The sequence below is a fragment of the Bemisia tabaci genome, chromosome 5, assembly GCF_918797505.1.
Source record: "Bemisia tabaci chromosome 5, PGI_BMITA_v3".
In the NCBI taxonomy this organism is placed as follows: Eukaryota; Metazoa; Arthropoda; class Insecta; order Hemiptera; family Aleyrodidae; genus Bemisia; species Bemisia tabaci.
The window spans coordinates 40228300-40253179 of record NC_092797.1 but is presented as its reverse complement, the minus strand read 5'-3'; the positions used below and the strand labels follow the sequence as shown (position 1 = coordinate 40253179).

General features: G+C 41.2%; 1 protein-coding gene across 3 annotated transcripts in view; it reads left to right on the top strand.

Annotated features, from left to right (window-relative positions):
* LOC109040873 (paired box protein Pax-7) overlaps window positions 1-24714 on the top strand; it is a 36078-nt gene extending 11364 nt beyond the window's left edge. Inside the window, exons 2-9 of one of the 3 annotated variants that reach the window (XM_019056970.2) lie at window positions 1879-2182; window positions 5194-5223; window positions 10307-10422; window positions 17718-17914; window positions 19593-19764; window positions 20852-21000; window positions 21458-21614; window positions 22933-24714. In XM_019056970.2, coding sequence (XP_018912515.1) covers window positions 1879-2182; window positions 5194-5223; window positions 10307-10422; window positions 17718-17914; window positions 19593-19764; window positions 20852-21000; window positions 21458-21614; window positions 22933-23180 — 1373 coding nt within the window. In that variant the 3' untranslated portion in view covers window positions 23181-24714. The remainder of the gene's footprint in view (window positions 1-1878; window positions 2183-5193; window positions 5224-10306; window positions 10423-17717; window positions 17915-19592; window positions 19765-20851; window positions 21001-21457; window positions 21615-22932) is intronic. The other 2 variants (XM_019056972.2, XM_019056971.2) reach the window with 2 other exon arrangements.
* Window positions 24715-24880: the final 166 nt, after the last annotated feature.

Sequence of the window (24880 nt, the reverse complement as noted above, 5' to 3'; positions counted from 1 at the left end):
CTTTTACGGAGTGCTATAAGGCTATAGTCCATTCATTTATGTATTATTAATAGATCATTTTTTGACAGACGAATTTGGGGTGGGTATTGATTAGGGATCAAAGCTTCTCGGAAAAATCGAAAGCCGGGAACGGAAAGAGAAAAAGTTCCCTATGGCTCTCCAACGTGGGATTAATTACAGTGTAAATGTGAGTGTTTGGGCATATTTTTGTGTCCAAGTTTCCCTGCTTGGATTTCAACCAAGAATACCCCTTCTTGGTTGAAATCCAAGCAGGGAAACTTGTCCCATATTACGTATATTTTTCCCGGTCTTGGGACCGGGATATGGGACAATTCCGTTCACCAAGTTATAATTGAATTACATTTTGCAAGTAGGAACTATAAATTCCGGACCGGTTTAAAAACAACGTATGTGCCATTAGTTTCCCAATGCGCATAAATGTTTTTTCAGAAGAGCCAGAATTTATAGGTGCGAATTGCAAAATGCAGTCAAATTCGCAGTGTGTAACCACTGACTTTCAGAATTGCAAAATCAATGTATCAGAGGTAGGCCTCGGTTACAAGAGTACCTACATGAGGGGAGGATGGACATGTCGATAATTCTGGAGGCTAAGTCAGGGAGCTCTTAGGGCCCAAAGGGTCACCCAACCTATGAACTCAAATTATCCAGAACACGGCCCGTCGTTTGTAAACCACGTGTGCAACTTAGTTTTTGCATACATTCGCTCAATTTTGCAGAGACTCTTATTTATGAACACTCTTGGTCATCTTGGTTTGATATCGGAATCTGAAGATTGAAAGAGGCATTTTCTAGTGTTTTTTGTGTTGGAGGGTTGGCTGCCCTTTTGGGTTCCAAAGAGCTCCCATATTTCGCCACTTCCATACTCTCCCCATTTAGATTACCTACATTTTGCAATAAAGAACTACTGTCTTTGGATCTTCCATAAAAGCACCATCTGCATACGGGAACCAATGGCATATCGACGGTGAAACTACCAAACCACGTATCTCGGTTTGCGACGTCGCAGACTTCCTGTCATACTTTATTTTTTAAATGAAAAACTACTTAACATCCAGTCTTGAAAATTTCTGTGATTTTTCCTCTTTGTGCGGAGAAAATTCCGTGAAAATTTCAAGGAATGATAGTGATTTGGTCTACTTCAAAAAAATAAAATGTGAGCGTAGATTTTTAAACACCGCAAACGAGATACGTGGTTTGGTAGTTTCACCGTCGATATGTGTTGTTTTTAAAATGAGCCAGACGTAGCGGGTATTATTGCAGAATGTAGTCCACATTATAGGTACCCTTTCGGTAACTAGTGGTGTTGTTTATAGTCCCTTTATACCCAGAGTTAAGACAACTCGATTATCAGCTGACTGGCAGCCGGCCTTGGCTGGCCATGGAGGCCGAAACGAGTGCACCCAAACGAACGATATTGAGGGATAAGGATCAGGAATCCTGCGATGTCTGTCACACAAAAACAACATCAACAAATTGATCGATTAAAAAGAAAATGAGATTGGTTTGTGAATAATTTCTTAATCTATTTTCATTTTGGACCGATGGAAATAACAATTTACTCTTGATAAACCACAATTAGGTAATATTTTCATTATTCTTGTTCACATTCGAGGTACCGCCATCTTGGTGCACTCGTTTCGGCCTCCATGAGCGAGAACCAATCAGAATTGGGTTTTTTTAAGGCCAATTTCAGCCCAACCAAAAGGTAGCCAAAAGTGAGTTGTCTTGACTTTGGGTATAAAGGGACTCTAGTGTTGTTTACCCGTCGCTGGTTTTTTGAATAGATGGGCTGTTTCTAATACCTATTTGAATTGGAAGGATGTTTGATGGATGATGTGATTGGATTTCTGTTCGCAGGTCAGGGCCGTGTCAACCAACTGGGCGGGGTGTTCATAAACGGACGCCCGCTGCCGAACCACATCCGGCTCAAGATCGTGGAGATGGCGGCGGCCGGCGTTCGCCCGTGCGTCATCTCGCGGCAACTGCGCGTCTCCCACGGCTGCGTCTCCAAGATCCTCAACCGCTACCAGGAGACCGGGAGCATCCGCCCCGGCGTCATCGGCGGCTCCAAGCCCCGCGTCGCCACCCCCGACGTCGAGCGCAAAATCGAGCAGTACAAGGCCGAGAACCCCAGCATTTTCAGCTGGGAGATCCGCGATAGGTCAGTCTCAAACCCCTCATTACCTCCACCCACCCCCACCCACAGCCACCCGCCTCCGCCGTAGAGTACATAGAGTCGTAATGTAAGGCCTTGTCTCCACGGGACCTTTTCATGGGATTTGTCCCAAGTTCGAATCGCAGGAATGAAACTTCTGGGATTTCTCCCAGTTACCGTCTCCACGGGACGGGGCTCATACAGTCCTGCGACTAGTTTGCGCGGGAAGATAAATTAGTTAAATTCGAGCATTTAACCGCGACTAAAATAATAATTGCACTCAATTGACAATTAGATACATTTTTTAACTAAACAAGCATTAACAATGTAGTAATGAATAAAATATCGCACAATTCGTTTTCACTTCTTCTTCTTCTCTCAGTGGATCCTAGGGGTACAAGTACCATACTTGGTACTGGGAAAAATATTGATTAACTCAATATTTTTCCCAACTTCGTAAGTGGGATTTTTCCCTGGGATAAATCTCGTGAAACGACTCGTGGAGACAAGGCCTAAGTGGGAGAGCTGGCGCCACTTTTAAGCATTTTCCATGTCCCGAATTCCGAGACTCCTGTGTGACGCCGGGTCACTTTTTCGATACATAATCGATTGTTCGCGATACACGAGTACCCGGCCATCCGATGACAACAACAACAACAACAACAACAACAAAGGAGATAGGAATTACCACGTATTTCACACCGCCATTTTGGATCGAAAATGTATCGAAAAAGCGACCCGAACTCGGCGCACACCGGGCTCGGAATTCGTCGGGCAGAACATGGCGCCAGCTCTCCCATTTACATTACGACTCTATGTACTCTATGACCCACCCCCAACCACAGCCACTCGCCTCCGTCATAGAGCACATAGAGTCGTAACGTAAATGGGAGAGCTGGCGCCATGTTCTGCTCGACGAATTCCGAGCCCGGTGTGCGCCGAGTTCGGGTCACTTTTTCGATACAAGTTCGATCCAAAACGGCGGTGCGGAATACGTGGTGATCCCTATCTTCTTTGTTTACATCGGATGGCCGGGTACCCGTGTATCGCAAACAATCGATTATGTATCGAAAAAGTGACCCGGCGTCACACAGGAGTCTCGAAATTCGGGACCTGGAAAATGCTTAAAAGTGGCGCCAGCTCACCCACTTACATTACGACTCTATGTACTCTATGGCCTCCGCCGCCATGTTTGAGATCCGTGTTCGTCGGTGGAATTTCGGGGGCCCGCGATGCCGTCTTCAGATGCTCAAAGTGGATAACCGATGACTGTTGGTGGCTGAAAATAATACTTGAGTCCTGAGTCGTTTGCCCGATACCATCGGTTACCCACTTTGAAGCGCTCGATTTGATCGTGTGAGGACGGCTTTGACATAATCGAGGATAAGATCCTTGACCTCCGAATTCCACCGACAGACATTGATCTGGAACTTGCGATTATCTCCCTTGAAGTAAATCAATGGCCGTTTAGTGAGCAAATGATTATCTGCGTTGCAACGTTTCAAGATCTTCGATTATGTTTATTCTTCAAAAAAAATTAACATAAATTTCTCTTTGAAATTTTTCAGGAATGTTTTACATGACAGAAAATTCGTGGAAAATTTCGAGGAAAATTCTTCGGTACTTTTTTTTAAAAAAAAAAAAATGAAACATGAGTGGAGATTTGCAACCTTGCAATTAGAGACACGCATTTCACTTTTCGACCTTGGCTATTGAAATGTTAGATGACTGCATCTTCGAGCATCCGCACAAATAAGACATGCGAAGCCAAATCCTTGGATGAAATGATCATTCCTGATTAATTGTATGCAATTGGCTTCAGCCGTTTAATTCTAGTTAGAGTCTATAGCCGCAATAAATTAGAAATGGACATTTCATCATATATATTTTGGTTAGACCCCAAAAATTAAGGTCCAGCCAAGACTGTAGCCAAGATTTATGTATTTCCCTGTCGTCAAAAAGTGTGCTATTTGGTTCTATTTACAACTCAAGCACGCTAAGTGCAGCAGTATGAAAGGAAGTTACGAGTGGTTCCGGACATTTTATACATCACTGCTTGCCGACTATTCATGTTGCCTTGAAATATTTGTCTATGTCTTTTCAGAAAGTACAAAACACATCTCTAATCGATGAAAATTTTCTATAAATCAATCGCTTTAAAGTTCCCGTAACAATATTTTTGCTGGAGTAACCTATCATAAACGTTAACATGCAGTGACACAAATATAGGGCACCGAACAGATTATCTGGCCGATCTTTTTTCCTGCTTTGCATGAAAATTAAAACTGTTCAGAGGTTCCCGTTTTCTGGAAATTCTAAAGGGACGTAAATCACTGCCGAGTCAAAACAGGGAGAGAAAGTAGTTTTGGTTTCTTTCCCGTTTTGTAAGGATCTTTTGTCTCCTAAGTTGCCTCTTTTCCGAATGTCAGAAAGAGAACTGCAATGTTGCCAAGACGTCTAATGAATTAGGATAAAAGAAAATAATAATCAGAGAGGTTCTTCCCCATACTGTCCTATTGATCTGTGGTGTGTTAGGTATCTGACTTTTTGAGGTATAGTCTAAAAATCATGGAAGCGAAGGGTAAATTTAGGGATTGACTGTAAGGGCAGGCAAAAATTACACGTGATTTAACCCAGTTTGATTGATCTTACGTTAAATGGGTTCATCTGCACTGAAAATTCGCCTATAAACTTGTCTTGTTCCACACATCTGTGCGATAGTGTCCACTTTCATGCGTTAGGTATTTTGTGAAAATTATATGTCATTTTTAATCTGAAATATTTTTAAGCATATTATGCTCTCAAGACGCATACCAAGAATGTTTTGAATGCAGTTTTTGAAATGTTACCTGAAATGAAAATGAATTTTTTGATATCACCGCATTCCATCAAATTCATAATAAAGTACCATTTAAATTTGATTCATAGTAATTTTGCGAAAATATGATTAAAAACTCACTTTAAAATAAAGTAATTTCTAATTAGAACAAAAGCTGATTGAAAATTGAATGTTGCAGTGACGAAGCTGTTGCAGATGCGAGGAATAAGTGAGTTGAAATTTTAACATCTTTACAATAATTTTGAAATAGTACACATTTTTATGCAAATTTACAAAACTGGAAGTGGCGTAGACTTTGATTCAAAGACCTAAAAAATCGGCAAAAACGATTATAGCTGAGAGTACCTATCTTTGAAAATCAGGTCCGGCTAAGCCATATGAGGAGCTTGGGTATATTAATTTCCTTTACTTTTAGATTTGGCGCATGAATTTCAAAAAGCTTTACGATCTGATTACAGATTGAGTTACTCAAAATTATGTAAAGTCTACCTCTACCCTTTAATTTGTGCATGACAAAGTATCGTAGGGTTGTTTTTAAGATTAACATCTTAAAAAATAAGAGAGACACGAAGATGCTTATAATTTATAGTTAAAGTTAGAAATCAAACACCATTTTATTCAAGTAAAGCATGAAAGTTTGGATGTTTTCGCTCGTAATGTAGTAGGTAGTTTTTATGCATGAGGAAAGATGATTACGTGAAAATTACGAGAGAAGTGCCGTGTGATAATACACTCTCACTACTTTCTCTTTTGAGCGAATTTTGGCCTTTTAAAGAAATAGCAGATTCGTTTTAAATAAAGAAGAAAATGTTCTTCGAGATGTAATTATTTAAATCTACTTTATTTTTATTTTCTTCTTTTTATAATTTGACGACGCAAATGTCAAGTCCTTAGTTAAACGTGCGCAAAACTCTGTACTGAAAAATAATTCCATTTTGATTTACGTAGAGGAGAAGAGATTCTCAAATATAATGTTAACTGATTCAATTATAATTTCATTTAATTCTTATGATTATTGTAAATGTACACTAGAGAAAAAACACATTGGATCTAGAGTCCAGACTCTTAAAAACATCGACAAGAAAAGTACTCTGATTCAATCAGAATCTAGCTTAAATCAAGAACCAAGCCTCTTAATTTAAGCGGATTTCGTTTTGATTCAGGCAAAAATCCGATTAAATCAAGAGTATTTATTCTTGTCAATTTTTCAAGAGTCTGGACTCTAGGTCCAAAGTGGTTTTTTTTTCAGTGTATCTCGCGCGAGTAGATCCAATCATTCAGGGAAAAGAAAGCGTGTGTACACACGTTTTTCAAAAACTCAGCAAACTATCCATTAACTACATCATTATAGGTTCTTTTACAATAATATCTTAAAGTTCCTACCATAGCACATTTATTTATCGACTGAATCTGACAACGGTGCAGTCTAATTAACTCGCGGAAAAACGGTGGATCGAACAAGGGCAACCTGCCTGACGGGACAGGACAACAACGCAGAAACTATCCCTTTCTTTTGTATGAATTATCGCGGCCCTTTCCCTGAAAAATAAAAGCGGTCGTTCGAGCCCCGTTGTACGAGACCCTTGCTCGGGATGACCATCCGGACTCCGAACCGCTCCCGTCTATCGTTTTCACGGTCCGTCCTAATTAGTCCCTCCCTGCGCAGCTTCGAGGGGATTCCCGGAACTTATACAAGCAGATTCCGATCCCAGTTTTTCGGGATTTCCCAATATTTTCACATTCCCTGAAAATTGAATAGTGCTGTGCTCTTTTCGTGTACCACGTTATGTCGCGACTTACAGGAAGAATAAGAAGAAGTTATTCTACGGGTACACGCGATCTCGATGTCACAAGATAATTTGACTACAGTTTGCGATTGGGAACTACAGTCTTTGGCTCAATTTAGAGACAACATATGTGCCATTAGTCTCCGTGTGCAGGTATGTGCTTTTATGAATTAGCCTGAGATTGTAGTTCCTTGTTGCAAAGTTTAGCCCAATTACCGGTAGTATTGCCTCCCTTATAATAGGAAGAATGCAATATGAGCCTTCAGACGTTGCCGAGTTCAACCCGAATTTTCAGGGACTTTTGGGAGTATTTTTCTTCGGGTTTTTCAGAAAATTTTACTCTCGTAATTCAACCTACATTATGAACATTTCAATGGGAGAGAAATTACTTGAAGGAGAGGAAGAGGAAACTTCCTCCTAAGGTGTATATAACCCTCGCTTCTCTGACGTACGGGCGTATCTCGATTTCCGCAAGAGACCCAGAGAGGATGGAGTTTAATGTGAAACAGGGCTCACGAGGAACACGAGACACTCTCTTACATCAGAAGAGACGATATTTCCGAGCAATATGGGAAAGCCCCAGTTTTCCTTTGCGTGGTAGATTAAAATCGCGAATTTAGATAAGTTTATCGAGTCTAGATATTTTGCTATCCTACTCGCAGTGACATCACATTAGGCGTGACAATATCAATTTTTCCACCGTTGCAATCACCAAAATTCACAGTTCTAGTACTGTGGATTCCCGTGTGACAAAACCCGCGTGCCTCTAGGATAACCGTGCTTTTTTTTCGCTGTTTATACTTCCGTTATTTTTCTCCAGAACACCTTATAGGTAATATAGAAATAAATTTCATTCAATTGTGGTGGCAGGGGTCTTCGTAGAAGTAGTAGTAATGCATGCTATTAATTCAGCGCATCAGCACCAGGTCAGTTTCATAACTTGTGGGAGGCACAACTGATGTGCCAACCATTGCCACGTTTTAGAAATTCTTTGGTATCATTTTTCAGTAGTGTCTCTACCCAAATTTCGAGAAATGAAATAGATTTTAATTTTTGTGGAATTCTCGGAGACTTTCACGTCCCTCTCTACAAATAAAAAAATTGCAGAAACACTTGAACTCGAAGATGGAAAATTATAAGAACATTTATGATAAATGCGCATAAATTTTAAATTCGCAGACTACGGCGAAGAAAATAGTTCAAGTTTTTTTATTTTTTTTCTGAAAGTATGGCGGCATGATCAGGGGGTCCCGGGGTCGATTCCCGGCTAGGCGACCCGAGTTTGATGGTCACAAACCACGGTTGCCTGGGGCTGGTTGTACAGTGGGGGACTGAGAGGGATAGAGGACCCCAACTGCAACAGAAAATCGCAAGATTGCCACTTGTGTGGTACTTGAAGTAGGAAATAGAGTGTAACACCGTGTCACAAATCAAAGAGAGACAGAACTCCGTCTTCGTTTTTTTCGTATGCTCTTTTTCAAGGGCTGGGAGTCTAGGATCTTCGGTGGTGCTTTGAGCTGTGCGGATTGCAGTGCTCGGCCTCCAGCACATGCAGGGACTGCGAGCCGAAGAGCGTGCGAAACCGAGTCAGAAACCTGCGGTACTTCAGAAAACAGCAGTAAGTACCCTCGGGTGTGACCCTCGGAGTGCATAAGATTCGTGCTAACCCGGGCTCTCCGCTGAAATGCACTTACTGTTGTCTCCCGTCGCACGGCGGACTTGTCGTCGGATCCTGAATCAGTGCGGTGGCAATCAGTGGCGTGGCGTGCTTTGCGATGTATCGATTGTTATGCCATTTAAACCTATTGAAAAGGATCGATAAACAGGGTGTTCGCAGCGAACACCTTAATAATCGATTCTTTGCCATAGGTTTAAATGGCATAACAATCGATACATCGCAATTCACGCCACGCCACTGGTGGCAATGCCGCCGGCATAGATGAAAGAGACCCCGAGCCCATAATCGTCGGTCAAACCATTTTTGATGACGTCATTTCGAGAGGGATCCATGACCGCAGAACCGCACACACTTCGGAGCGACTCTGAAACCGCTCTTTTAATGCACGGCGCGCTCATAGCGTCACACAGATTAAGCGCTCCATATTATGTACCTCCGTTAGAGCTGGGGTTCCTCCGTGCGGTTTTCCTCTCCTGTTCTTGCGCTTTTATGCCTCTCCTAATTTTCTATTAGGACCGTGTTTTTAATTACGAATTCTTTTCCAGACGAGGAGTAAGGATGCCGAATACTCCCGAGTGCTAATAGTAAACGCATCTTACTTTCCACTGTGGCGTCTGCCTATATCGTCTGAAAGTTTAGTGCCGACGCGTAATGGCTTCGCACGAACTTAGTTGCGCTAATGGTTTTAAATTAAAAAGGAGTCGTCGAACAGTCGAAGTGCAACATTATAATTGCACTACCCTCAATAGCCCATGTTTTGGCAGGTGCGCACTCGCGTGGTTTGGTTTCACTCAGTCCAGACGGGGGAGACATGGGACGATGGGAGATCATTTTTCTGGGGGGGGGGGGAGGGCGAGGGCTGGGTCTCCTCCCCAAAATGATCCCTAGCTCTAACCTCACTCAGGGGGAGGTCTAAGGGATGTGGAATGATACCCCCCTCCCTCGCACAAAAAAAAAGCGGGAATCTACCCCGAAAATGTTGAAAAATTGACTGTATTTAAGAATAATTTAGAGGCTACCCTGATGCAAATTTTCATATGATTTAAATGATTGTTCTCTTCTTTTCTTCTAATTTTACATTGTGTCGCTGGAAAATTGAAGGTTTTATTTTAAATTCAAATTTTCTAGGGGGCCAGGCCCCCTGGGTCCTTAACAGCTACGCCCATAGAAGATCTTTTCGACTTTGAAGTGCGACAGAATTCTCCTTCATTTTTCCCAAAATTTTCATCGGAATAAATAGCGTGCAAAACACCACAGCGATGTTTTCTGCATGTACACGTCGCTGGATTGTCTCTGTGCTCTCCAAGAAAATTGGAGTTACAGGGTTATTCAAAAGTCACGCACCACTGGCCATAACTTCAGTTCTAATCATGATATCGATTTGCGGTTTAGACGTTTTTCCTCATATCGAAGGGGAAAATTTTTTAGGCACTTTCCAGTTTTTGGTCCCCTCGGGGGAGGGGGGCGCGGCGGAGGGCAACTCAAAAATTTCAAATGGCCACCCCCCTCATGGCCAGTGGTGCGTGACTTTTGAATAACCCTGTACATCATCTTCAGTCCGATGTTCGCAGACCGCTAGACTAGCATCATAATAATAGCAGACGGTCTCGGCTTCTAAGTTACGAAAAAGTCCAACAAAATCAGGCATAATCCTATAAATTCTCTAAAGGATTTTTCGCGCTCTTATCGATGGGTTATCCTTTCATACCATCATAAAGAAACTCGGAATGTCTCACTATGCTTTGTGCTTTTCTTCGTAAAACTATCTAAATGAAGCGATGAGAAGTATGTTGTTAAAAATGTTGCGTCAATTTCTTTTGTTGCAGATTAATCAAAGATGGTCTCTGTGACAGAAGCACAGCTCCTTCAGTCAGCGCTATTTCCAGATCTCTCAGGGGGCACGATATGGATGATTCATCATCAGAACAGAAATTGAAAGACGGTAAGTTTTCGTTCCTCCTTTCTTTGTAACTATACATTTTAACCAACGTAACTTTTTCAAAATAATTACGTAACATTTCTGGTGTTCCAAGACTGTACAAAAAACAATGGTAACCCTCAAGTATCAACCCTATAAGGCTGTTCGAACTTTTCAGCAAGTTGGGTTTAACAAAAGAAAAGTGAAGTACTAGTCCTAGAATCGGAAAAAAGATCTTTGTTTTTGGGATCAATCATTGTATTTGGAGGCTACAACATAATTTTCATGGAATTGTGTCGGTTTTTCACCCAGAAGCTGGTGTTTTAAAAGAAAGTGCGAATACTCAAAATTTAACTCTCTTGAACTGGTGGTCGGAAAACGTTCGAGAAAGAGGGTGGACATCATTCGAAAGATGTTCATCGTGAAAATTAAAAAAAACTCGAACCTCAAATTTTTAAATTATGAAATTGCGAGGACAAAATTTAGAAAACCGTTTTCTCATTCGGGCATCATCAGCAATAAGGCGGTTAAACGACCTTCATTGAAATTGCTCTCTTCAGGTCACGGAATTTAAAAGTGCGTGCGTCCTTGACACGCGTATTTCTACATCATAACCCCAAATCCAATGAAAAAATCCACCGACTCTCGTCTCTGATTGGTCAACAGTGCTCTTAATCGTCCAATATGACGCGCGAAACTTATTTACGTCCATCGCAAGTGGGCGGGCCCAGAACTTCAAACGCATAGCTGACCGCAGAGCATTCTCAAAAATTCCGAAGTTCGGTTCAATCGAATTATTTCTTAATGGCCGAATTGGGGCCGTACGCAACTGCAGCTCCCCTTCTACCTACGAGCGGGGGGGGGGGGGGTGCAGGGACACGGGAACGCGTCAGTGTGTGCGAGCGTGCACGTGTGTAGGCGTGTGGGAGCATAATTGCACGTACGAACAATCAAAGAGCAAAAAATGAGGCTTCAAACAGCGTAACGAAAACACACAAGTGTTAAGATGGTCGGCCTTTTTGAGTGGCAGTAATTATGCCCATCGACTCTTTGATCTGTGATCATAAAACTTGATCAATAAATCTGCGCTTTAACCTTCCCGACTCCCCCCCCCCCCCCGCCCACCCTCTCCGGCCTCGCGGCCTCCTCTTTTGACCCTTTCCACACGGTTAGGTGGCGCGCTCTTTAAGTATTTGCAAGCTCTTGGAATTTAGCGAGCAGTGCCGATACTGCGTCCGCATAGAAAAAAAAGGAGGTGTTTGCATTTTGAGGTTTGTTTACCCTGTGACGTAGGTCGGTACAACCTGGCCAGCGAAATCCGGAATTTGAAATATGAAAAACGGACCATGATGTCCGATTTTTTCTCTTAAATCAACTCATGATACGATTTCAAGCACTTTTTATAGAATGACTTTTTTCCATAAATTACACCATTTCCGAGAAAATCGATGATAAACGTCGTTGTACCGACCTACGTCATCAAAAAAATTCCAAGATGCCCGAAATGCAAACACCTCCTTTTTTTTTCTCTATGCTGCGTCCGAACCAATTTCATATGAATAAAATGTGCGGAAAAGAACCAGGTTTGCTGGGAAACAAGGGGTCTGCCTTTTGGAAAATGTCTCAAATATCTCATACAAAAGTTTTCGTTCCAATATTTTAATTTTTATACATTGCTGCGGGCTGATTGTTGAAATTGATAGATAAAGCGATAGACAAAGATGACACAAGGAGTATGGAACCTATTGGTTGAGATGGGTGGTTCTTATGGACTTAAAGGGTAAATGATGGACGAACAATCGGACCTGTCGTGGATTGCCATTAGTTAGTCTATTACCTACGTCTTTTGTCCATTGCAACCACCCGCTCCCACCAATAGATTCCCTCCATATCCTTTTTGTCTTCATGGTCTATCACATTGTCTATCAATTACAATAATCAGCCCGTAGGATCTTTGTCGAAATAATACAGAGTAAGCAAGTCAAATGGACTGCCAGAATCAGCATTTTTTTCTCCTAATTTAATAACTTGCCAATACTGAAGTTTTTAGGAACGATAATGAATAGTTTTCCACTAAAAGAATGTATTATGAAAATAGGTCTGCATTGCCGCAAACTTAGGTACGTAGTTTGATAATATTAACATCGATACATGAATTGTATCGTGACACCGCTGGGTGAAATCTTGGTTCGTGTAATTCTTGCATATTCACCTCATTTTTTAAACCCTAAACAATGTAACATCCTCGTTTTCTCAACGCATCAAATCAAATAATTTGTGAATAAGTGTCGAAACTACACGGTAGTCGGTTTCAACCTGAGCTCCATCTATTATTTCAGAAATAGCATAATGCGTAATAAATATAATCATTCCAACAAAACGCCGCTTGTTTGTTTGTTCCTGCCGGGCTCGTTTCTTTTTCTTTCCTCTCAATGAAGTCCCGAAGTTACGCTCACAATTAAAAATAAAACAAAAAGGGAAGCTCCGCGCGGCCGTAATCCGAAATAACGAGTCCTCTCCGCGAGACGTTGAAGTTGTCAAAGCCGCCGGGAAAACGGGAGTAAACCAGTAAAAATCCACATCAATCCCGACGTTTGGTCCCCGGGTTTAATTTTTCAAAAATAAAGCGACATAAATAAAGGCTACGACAAGTCGAATAAAACTGTACATATTTTAGCGCGGCGGAATTGGAGAGAGCGATTAGTCTCGGATCTTTTGTCTTTGCCCCGCGGCAGATGTGGATTAGCCACGCTAACAACCACTCGGTAACAACCACTTAACTCCAACGAAAAATCCCCGAATATCTGCTGTTTCTGACTCGTGTTGCTCCCCGCACGACTGTGTCGCACGCTCGGATGGGGGTGGGGAGGGGGAGGGGGCGTGCCACCCACCCCGTACCCCGCACCTGGCTCCGCCGTGCCCGTGAATCGTTTGGCGCACTCTCCCCCCCCCTCCCCCTCTCCCCCCCGAAAAAAGAGAAGTGAAAAAAAATTGGTCGTAAAATTTCAGTTAAGCGCGATAATTGATATTTTATTAACAGAGTTTTTTGTTGTTGTTCCTGATTTTTCGGAGGAGACTTCTCGGTTATCACTCACGGCGCGGCGTCACGCGTATGCATTCGGGTGCGTGCTAGCGGTCCTTATTGGGGGGATGCTCGGAGTGTTTATTCATGCCACGTACTTTCATCAGAATAAATGAAAAATCTGAACTAGCGCGCATTCCGGCGAACAAGAGGAAGAGGGCACAGTGTGGTTTGCTTCAGAGAGTTACCACAAAACCCTAATTGAATAAAAAATTTACGAAGTTTGCAGAAACTGCAGTGCGCTGATTGACACTATAGATTGACGGTATCATTAGCCGATCGAATTAAATTTGACGTGATAAAACGTCTCTATTTTTAATTTTTTGTACAAGAATAAGGACAATAAATATGAATTTAAAAGTGTTGGGATGAAAGTGTAAGGGTAGAACAAAATCTGAAGTTTCTATGGATTTTTTTCTTTTTTTCTTCCTTTGAAAAATACCTACATCCCTACGTTACAACTTTCATCTCATAAAATATCAAAAAGTTGTACAATTGATAAATCAGAAAGCAATTCTCAGCGAAAAATTAACAGCAGCTCATACAATAAGTAATAACGTACTAGAGCTTCCATTCTTGGCAGTGAATTTATCTGGACGTTGCTTATAACATGCTTTCGTGTGGAGCAAAGTAAAGTGCATTCGAAATAAAGCATAACTGATTCGGTCAAAATACGGTGGCGTTTATTGAGATTGCAAGTAATGCTCGTACTTAGCTTGAGCACGACTAACTGCAATCAGTCAGTCATTGCTATTAAGGAAATCGAAGCGCCTGCAATTTGTGTACATGCAACACAGACATCCCCTGAACACGAATAGTTGCGTCCTAAAGTCGCTCCTGACAAAATCATAGCACATGGAGTTTTTCCTATTGGGATGACAGTTTATGCTATGACATTGCACTGTCTGCGAGTCTGTGATGACATGACCCTCCTTACAAATGGAAAGTGAGGAAAGTGTTCATTTAGAGGCATTAGACATCAATTAAAATGTGATACAATAGCGGCTTGTTTTTACGGCTTTCTCTCGTCTGAATCTAATAGTATTTTCCATTTAACATCCGTTTAAATTTTTCGTTAAAATCTGGAAAGGTATGCATGTATGTATTAAACTCTTACCTACTAATCATATCTTCGCATGCGACGGTGTTTACCAAGCACTTCTATTATTTTTGGACGCGTTATCGGCAAAAATGTGTAGCATTTATATTCGCGGAAACTTTGTGAAGATATATGCAAGGCGAAATCGTGGCAAGAATGTTATGCTTGGTAAACGCAATTTTGTTTGTTAAACGCTTAAAGTTGCTAAAATCCTATCTTATTCATAAAATAATTCACCAGAAGCCTTGCTGACCTTCCACTCCTCGAGTTATTGGCGTGATCGAACATTGATGGATATTTTTGCAGAAAATTAATATTTGAGTGTGAATTTCATTCATTTCTCAGCCGATAATGAGCGTTCCTCTGGGTCGGGTTTGTTTACATCGGGCCAACTTTGGAGCTCCACAAGGAGAAAAAAACTTCGTGCGTGGGACCCGAAGTTTAGGTCATATGGATCTCTGAAGTTTTCAGATTGAACACTAAAGGTCCAGCTGCTGAGGTTTGGATCACACATCTGAAACTTCAGTTCTTACATCTGAAGTACTTCGGTTTTCACATCCGAAAAACTTAGGTTCTTGCATCTGAAGTACTTCAGATGTAAGAACTGAAGTTTCAGATGTAAGAACTGAAGTTTCAGATGTGTGATCCGAACCTCGACAGCTAGACCTTAAGTGTTCAGATGCTCAATCTGAAAACTTCAGAGATCCATATGACCTTAACTTCGGGTCCAACGCACGAGGTTTTTTTCTCCTTGCATGATAACCTAAAACTGATGAACCAATCAGAGGGCGGCACAGATATGGCAATACTCTCCCGTAAACAGGTACTCTCGTTCAAGTTTCGCGGACCGGGTTTCGCAGGTCATCGTGCGGGAAGAGTCGACGGGCGACCTTCGCCCCGACTCCGGTCGTAAAAAGAGAGGAAAAGAGGCTCTTTGAGCTGATGCAGGTCTCCGCCGACGGCCAACGTCGACGTGGCAGACCTGGAGTGTCTCTCGCTCACGTCGTTCGCAAATCCACTCGATTCGCTGCCCGTAATGCTTCATTTATTTCGCTTGCACTCTCACTTCTCCAACCCTCTCTCCCTCCTTCGTGCCCCGGCTCGAACCTCTGGAGCGTTGCACGCAGCGTAGAACAGAAAAATACGCCGCCGTCTTGAGCAAGAGCGTCCTAAGAGCCTTCAGACGTTGCCAAATTTCCTTCAATAAAACACACATTTTGCGGAGAAATTGTGAATATTTTATCGCCAACTTTGCACAAAATTTAATGCGTAATATAAACTAAATAACCTGAAAATTTTAAGGACAAATATTCATAACTTTTCTCAAAAATAAATATTTTATCGGGGGGAAGTTGGCAACGTTGGAGTGCTCATACGGCGTTCTTCCTCAGCGCGGCAGCAAGCTCGAGCCGCCCGGAAACGCGAGGTAGATGAATCGGTCGATGTTGAAACCTATCGAGTCTATTTTCTGCTGAGCCCCGAGTCCCGTAAGACTGCGTGCCTTACAGGGCTCACCGAACAACGAACATACGCGGTTTTAACACCTATTGATTCAGATACCACCATCGACGAAGAACGTAATGTTTCCGACGTTGGGAACACGTCGGAGGCCGCCATGAGGATTGGACCGAGTTCTCGAGTTCCCACGATGCGGTGCGCACTCCCTCGGAGGGACGTGTAAGATGTGGTTCTACAGTTTTCCTCAATCATCTGCGTTGAGGGTGGCACTACGCACACTGAGAAAAAAAGTTCGGTAAATCCGAACTAGTTTGGATCATATGGAACCACGATTTTGTTCGGTACACACAACCGAATTATTCGGTCTGCAACGAATTGTTCGTTTGTGCAACCGAACCATAATAAATTCTTACAGTTCGGTTCTGCGGCTCGATTGTTGAATCGATATCGAACGACCTTATCGATAAAAAGCATTGCTAAGATAGGGATTTATCGATCGGATCATTCGATAACGATTCAATAATCGACCCGCAGTGGACCGAAAAGTTCGGCTGAGCAGACCAAATAATTCGGTCGTGTGTACCGAACAAAATCTTGGTTCCATATGAACCAAACTAGTTCGGATTTACCGAACTTTTTTTCTCAGTGCACTACTCTAGATTGTCATTACGCATGAAATAACTAAGTTTTTTTTTGCACTTCAGTACAGAACAGCATACCGTCGCTCCTTTGACGTTCGGGCGTATCTCTATGTTCACGTGAGCCGCGGAAAGCTTGCAGTGGCGAGGCGTGAACGTTCGATTACCGATATTTCCTCATTTGAACCTATGGTAAAGAATCGATTATTAAGGTGTTCGTTGCGAACACCCTGTTTATCGATCTTTTTTCATAGGTTTAAATGGCAAATCAATCGATATATTGCAAAACACGCCACGCCACTGGAAGCTTTCCGGGGCTCACGTGAACATAGAGATACTCCCGAACGTCAAAGAGACGACGATGTTATGTTATTTCATCATTATGTTATGACATCGATTTGTCCATGCTGATAGGTGCTTTAATCAACGGGTCGGGAAATGTGGTTCTTTTTCCGAGATGCAGTCTTGATAGCTTAAAATTGTTGCATAGAAATTAAACCGATGTCAATTGTTAAGACTGAGAGCAGTGTAAATGTTGCTAACGTCGGTTTGATCGGTTTCATCACACTGATCAAACAAACATTAGCGTTATTTGTACTGATCTCAGTCTCTATTGACAATGCCTTCATTATCATTTGGCGCTGATCGTAGTGTCCAAAGGCAAACACCAATACCCATATGCACGGGCGTGGGTTTCACCCTTTTTTTCAAGTGAAAGCTCTCCAACCCCCAAATTGTTCGTTTTAATCATAGAGTAATACAGCGGTACCTACACCACGTGATTTTTCGACTACTGGCACGTGATAATCTCCGAATGTCTCTCCAATCTACAAATCAAAGCGTGACCTAATATAAGTATCTTAATTTCCTTGAGGTGGTCTCACAGAATTTGTCCAGGGTTGGGCAGCGTCAGCGTGGCAGCCATGAGGGGGCTCTTAAATGTTGATGAATGATTTTTATTAAAACAAGTGGTAGAATTTTGCAGAACTATAGATATGCTTTCTGGCCAATTTTCAATGTCTTTGGTTGTTTCTGATTGCAGACAAGGTGAGCGATGGTTCGGACATTGAATCCGAGCCTGGGATCCCGTTGAAGAGGAAGCAAAGGCGGAGTCGAACTACGTTCACAGCTCAACAGCTGGACGAACTGGAGAGGGCCTTTGAAAGAACCCAATATCCAGATATTTACACTAGAGAAGAACTAGCGCAACGCACCAAACTCACGGAAGCCAGGATACAAGTAAGTCATTGATGATATAAAAAAAAAATTCATTGCGTGAATAAAATGAAGATCACTTATATTTTGTTAAGAGACTCTGATTATTGTACCAATGAGGCTCCCCTACAAAGGGTAGATTTTGAGAGAACACGGGGCTTTTAATTATATTCTTATGATGAAGAAATTGAGATCTTGCAATCAGTAAAATTCCCGTTGAAATTCATCGATGGTGGAACTACTAAACCACGTGGTTTGACGTTACAGTCGCCTGTCACATTTTATTTTCTTTGAAGACCCAGTTTTTGTTCTCACGCAAAATTACGTTTGATTTTTCCTCATTCTCCCGAGGAAATTCTCTGAAAATTTTCCCCCAAAAAATGGCGCAGCATCCTTTTAAAAAATACAATAAGAGCGGAAATTTTTAAACGCCACAATTGAGATCTGTGGTATGATTGTTTTACCATCGCTGTGCTTTGAAATCAGGGCTATTTCCAGTTTCAAAGCTTCGCAAAGTTTAAATTTTTAGGATACACAAAGACAAAATGATAAGAAATGTAAACTCTGCCAGATTGCGGCGCCAAAACTATAACTCTAAATTCAAACGATAATTTTTACTGCGGGACTGTCTAACGTTTAGGGTTAATTTCAGTCACAGCATCGTCTCTGTGAAATTCTCAGACCCTCAGGAAATTGGCCTGTAAAGGCCCTTTTTTGAGAGGGCTCACCCCATTGAAAATTAATGCTGAAAAATGTTTATTCATTTGTGCCTATTGCTATACCGAGAAGTGAAAAGTTTAGTCAGAAACAAAAACCGAAATGGGAAGTGATATCATCGATTATTCAAATACTTCTCCCTCACTTTTTGACCTCACGCACCGCCGGACACATTTACTACTGAGGGCATTATTTTGACATTTCTGTATATTTTAAAGAGTGACAGTGACTTGGATCTAGGTTGAGAATTGCGGTCAAAGGGGCTGGAACCAAAGGTTTCGCACGCTGTTTAAGGGCGGAACGTAGGCTCGTTTTTTACCGCAATTTACACGATTAGAAACGTGTTTCACGGCATATTTCCGATTTGCAACACCCGCCCCTTTGACAGATTTACACTGCCCTTGACGAATGGACTCCCTCCCACAATAAAGGCTTCCGAATCTGTCCGATACTCTGGGTCGAGGACCCAGTTTCAGTCCCAAAATTATGATATGCTGTTTTCACATTAAAAATATTAATTGGTTCTCGACTTACATTTTTTGAAGAAAAATACTCGGCTAGTTAAGTTCATGTCTGCCTCTTCCTCATTATTTTTCAAAGAGCGACTTGGTTCCTTTTTGGTTTAATTCAACACGGTTCAGAGCCACGAAAACGGCGGATTCAAACCGTTTAATAGCTTCTTCTTCGAATCATGTACTCCGGACACCCTATTTCAAACTGTCATAACTCCGGGTTGGTTTAAACATTTTGGAAATTTTTGGAAACGAGAATATTTGCCAAACCTTTCTTGGTGCATGTTACCAATATTTAGATCTCTTGCTTTTTTAGCACTATGTCCCCGTTTGCCGTGGACTGTAATTGTTCAGGATTCACGCCGCAGTAACCGTAGTAAATATGCGTTGCACTGAAAATCGAAATAAACAACTGAATGTATGCTTTTATATTTATAAATGTAATGACACATTCTTAATATTTTTGTTTTTAGGTTTGGTTTAGCAATCGTCGAGCCCGTTTACGCAAGCAAATATCAAGTAGCTCTACCAATAGTTATAACTCTGTGGGATTGTCAATGAGCTATCCAACCAACAGCGGGTCCACCCCAACTTATATGATGTCCCAACAAATGCCTGAACCAACTTACACACCAACTCCGCAAGGTAAGAAAGAGTGACCTTCACTTAGGAGACTTTAACGCAGGGTAAGAAAAAACAACGAAAATTGAAAATCGAGTCGTTATGATTTGAAACACAATATCGCCCGGTTCTGTAAATTATTGTTGAAAAGACGGATTCTCCACCTCGTAATTTTTTCCCATTTTTAGTTTCACTATGGGGTCTGCCCCAGGGTTGCTGCGCGGCCCAATTCCCGGAAGCGCTTCGCGCTTGCGATAGACCTCCTCTTGCCTTATAAATTTAAAAAAAAAAAAAAAAATAGATTTAGAAATTGCATCCTAATACCCTTAAATCGAATTTTCGCCATTGGTTATTAAGGTCGAAAAACGCGCATCTTCGGTGCGATGCGATGCGATGTTCAAAAGCTGCATTTGGTTGGACCAAAATAATAAGAATATTTACTAAACATTTCTGTGAATATGCCCAGAAAATTAGAGATGAGAAGAAATACTTTTAAATGAGGGAAGAAATTTCACTGAAAATTTTAGGAAATCCGTCGGGCTATTTTCTTTTAAAGAAATGAAAAATAGACTGAAATTTGCGGAGACGTGATTAAGGGTGCACTTTTTCGACTTAACCCTCTTTAATCCCCTTCCGGATCCCTTGTTGGTATACTGGCAAAAAATATTGCATTGACGTGTTCTCATTAAAAGTAATATTTAGGAGCCTCGTGAAAACACGGTACATCAAGTCAATGTCAAAAAATGCGACCATTTCGATACGTAGGATCGATTTTGCCTACCCCATAAAATGAAGGAGAATCACGCTCCGACGACAACTTCTGACCGCAGTATTTGTCACTGGATGTTTCTTGTCTGAGTTTTTTCGGAATGAGCGAGAAAATTCAGACAAGTCACACCTCATAGATTGTGGATTGAAATAGTAGAAGCTTTAGAGCATACTTAAATGACTCTCGTGAAAAGATTGGCGTTCGTAAATTTTGCATAAAATTACTCTGATATCGGACCCATAATGTCAGATTTTTTAATGGATTTTTCCTTTTCATATGCCACTGAATTATATGTCCTGGTATACTTGTGCTAATTCAATTTTTTATTAATTTTCCATTTAGTATCCGAACACGGTGGTTTATATGCGCACCATGTCATGAGCTCAGAACCACATCTGGACCAAAGGCCTCCGAGCAGCCCTAGCCCTTACATTGGACTCTCGGCCGCAGCTTATCCCAACAGTGCTTCTACCACCTTACTTTCTTCATCGGTGAGTTTTCCTTCTAATTTCTATTATTGAGGCATCCTGTGTCACAAAAACAGCGCCATCAGAGAATTAAAAAGGCAAATCAATTCGCACCACTATACTTACATTAAGTCGGTTAAGAAACAATGTTTTTGAAAATTAGTTTTTAAACAGACAGCTTCCATCTTAAGATCAGCCTTTCTTATAATAATGAGTACAAGTTCCAATTTTACCGTCACGGATATTGTTGTAGATCTTCTCGTTAAGCCGTCTGAGAGATTTCGTCACAGTGATATACTTGAGGTGGGACATTGTCCTGAGAGATGATAATAGACGAAAGTTCTGAAAAAAGTTTTTAAAAAAACGAGAAAATGACCGATTCGAACTTATTTTCGAGGTCGAGGAGGGGTTAACCCTGCCTTTGACTACGCACTGATGAGATTCTCGCTTTTTTTGACGAAATATTTATGATGTTATTCAGATGAGCTCTGCGACGGCCGGTAGTCATATAGGAAACGTTTCGCCAGGACTTCTCACTACTGCCAGCCATGCGTATCCTCTAAGCCCGGGAGGCATGATCACCACACATCACCTTCCTCCCGTTTCGAGTAGCCTTGCTCTGGTCGCACAGCATCCAGGTATGTTATCGCGGATGTGGAAAAGGCATTCCAACTTCTGAAAGTCTTGCTAAGATCGCTCTTCGTTAAATGAAACTTTTGACACAAGGCACCAAAGTGCACCGATAGCGTGTGAAGTACATAGGTGCAGCCAGAAAAAGTTTCCAATACTGGTCTGGCTTTCTATTTTTTCGGAGAGAGTCTGAGTATTCCTAGTAAAATGGGGGTATAAAGAACTCTCCAAGGAAAGTTTTGGAAAATTGACCTCTCGTAGATGTATTTAATGGTTACGTTCACGAAAAATTGAAAAACGAAGCGAGGGAATTTGCCGGTGCGGAGGCCGCTCTGAATTAAACATTTTTCCTATAATATGCATGTTACATACATATTATAGCCGTAGTTGCAATGTTACTTCTTACACAATTTTTTTATGACAACGTTTCATTACAATGCGGTATTTTTACCGGGACTGAAAACATTTTACTGTGAAAATAACATTGTAACGCACTACAATTGAAGAAGCAGGTGGGACATGGGTGTAGAGGAGTCGACTATGATAATGAATTGTAGGAGCAACAATAATTTTTCCCACGTGAAGGCTGATGGATTTTCGATCGCTTACGCATGCATGTACTTACTTTCTCAATAATAAGGTCCTTTAAACTTTACTCCCCTCTTACCCTTACCCGATTCCTCGTGACAGTGGATGAACCGTGACGAGATTGAAAACCTTTGCCCATCCCAAGATTATTACGTATTTTTGGGAAGCCCTTGTACGCATACAGAAAAAAAAAAAAAAAAAAAAAACTTTTTATGAGGGATTCAAAGTTTAGGTCTTATGGATCTCTGAAGTTTTTGGATCGTGCAGCTAAAAACTCAATGTGCAACTGCCTAAATGCGATCACACATCTGATATGAGGTACTTTGGTTGACTTCATGGAAGTTTCAACCGAGGTACCACTGCCATGCTAAGGAAGAACGCCGTATGAACATTCGAGAGTTGCCAAAGTCTCCCGGATAAAACATGTATTTTTGACCAAATTTATGTATATTTTTCCTTAAAATTTTCAGACTTTTTAGATTAGATTGCGAACAAAATAGTCTGAAAAATTGGAAGAAAAATTGTACAATTTCCCCAATAAATTCGTATTTTATCAGAGGAAAGTACAGATGTGTCACCCGATTTTCGGCAGGTGGATAGGATGACAAGTTTTCGAATGCGCGGTCCGAAAACTTCAGAGATGACGACCCGAACTTCGTGTCCGACGCATGAAATTCTTTCATCCGTGCATTATGCATCAAACACGCGTATGACTCAATTGTTTTTATCTGATTTCAGGAAATGGAGGCTCAGGGCCAGAACCACTGGTGGCCTCGTCAACAGACATGGTACCACTCACCAGCGCCAACCCCGGATGGGCTACAATACCATTGAACACGGTGCAAGGCCCCCCGAGGAGCAACAGTCCCCCATCGCTGAGCAATCTGAACCCGATCAGCCCCGCTCCTTCGGGGTACCACCACAACGCCACCATCGCTCAACCCAGAGCACACCCTCAATCTTTCTACTCATGGTCTTGGCCATAACCTTAAGTAAATACCTTGTCCAGGCCGCACATCAATTTCAAATGTTAAACACGATATTGAAACAGTGGACTTTATTGCGAGTTGGCAACGCTGTTTTTCATCCATTTAAATGTGTTGGCAACGCTGTTTCTCATCCAATTAAATGTATAAGCAACAATCGATTCTTATAGTATCGATATCAATATGGATTTAAGTGGGGGAAAAACACTGTTACTTGCCAACTATAATGACAACCACCGCAGGATTGAAATTAGGTTAGAATGACTCATGTCCGATGACAGTAAGTGCAGTGAGATAACGGATGACTCAAGTCAAAAAATGTGTATCCACGTGACATTCCAAGGCTCCTTTCAAGTTTTATTTTTTTAACGAGAAACCTACCAATGGTTTCTTTTGAGACCTCCTGTGACTTTCTTTCACTTATCTGACAATATTTGTAGACACTTTAAAAAAGAATATTTTGTCATATTTTTGTGAAAAATAAAACGTGCTTGGTAATTTTGAGATGTTGCTAACAATGGAGATGCACATTTCCCGACTTCAGCCATTGTAATGTACTCTATAAAAGTACGTACATTTTTACTGTTTTTAACTCTGTCGAAAGTTGTAATTCTTTTATGCTCATGCGAGATCTCAGTTGCTTAATTGGTTTTCTGTCTACCAATTATTTCATACTGAACTTTTCTTTCAATTTTCCCTTCTCGTTCACAACCAAACTAAATGCGATGTTTCAAGTATTAGGACATGAGTTACAACTACAGACTACTTTTACAGTAGGTTTCAGTAGATGAACAAAGATGTGTGATTCCCTCTAGCTTAAATTGCTACTTTTTTGTGTAAAAATATCCAATGAGATGTTTGTGCACGAAGCGCAAGTTTGAAAAGCAATTGAGAGCATCATCGGAAAAATTTTCTGAATTACAGCTCGATAACTTTATATGTTGAAGGTGCCTGAACGCCAAATAAATTTCAGAAAATGTAATGATTGTAAACCCAACATATTCTTACGTGAGGCGCCATCGTTAATACTCGTAATATCTTTATAGCTTTCGGCCTTTATTTGACTGAGAGTAGAGAAATCCCACCGCGTCATTTCAAGTTCCTTTAGTTTTCTTCGGCAAAATTGTATTTTTTAGGGACGAAAATCAAATGTAAGTATACGGTGTCTAATAGTTCACGATTATTATTTTCGATTAAGTTGTTAGGATAAGTCTTCCCTGAATCAAAGTGTACTTACAATTAACTTAATCTGAATTCCACATCCTAAACGAGAGAGTTTGAAAATTTGAGGCTGAAATGTAAACTTGAGACAAACTCTCCAACTGACAGGAATTCTCATTTTCAGTGCTATTGTTGTTACTTTCAACCATGATTGATTGTGTTTGTAAGAAGTGTAAGTGTATAAAATTCACCGTAGTTTTAAGTGTACAGTAAGTTTGTAAAACTCTTCAGATGTGTATCTAGGTAAAATGTATTTCGACAAAATTGCAATTATGTAAATATTACTCATAATAAATTTGAAATTCATTCTTTACATAGATCTTTGGTTTTTCAAAATCCACGCAGGATGACCCAGACGTTCTATTACCTCAAATTTTTTTCAAAATTCTGTCGTTTGCTGAGAATGCTGCACTGAAACTGCTTGAGGCGGAAACGCAAAACATTTTTATTGAACTGATTTGAAAGTATTTTAAAAAACC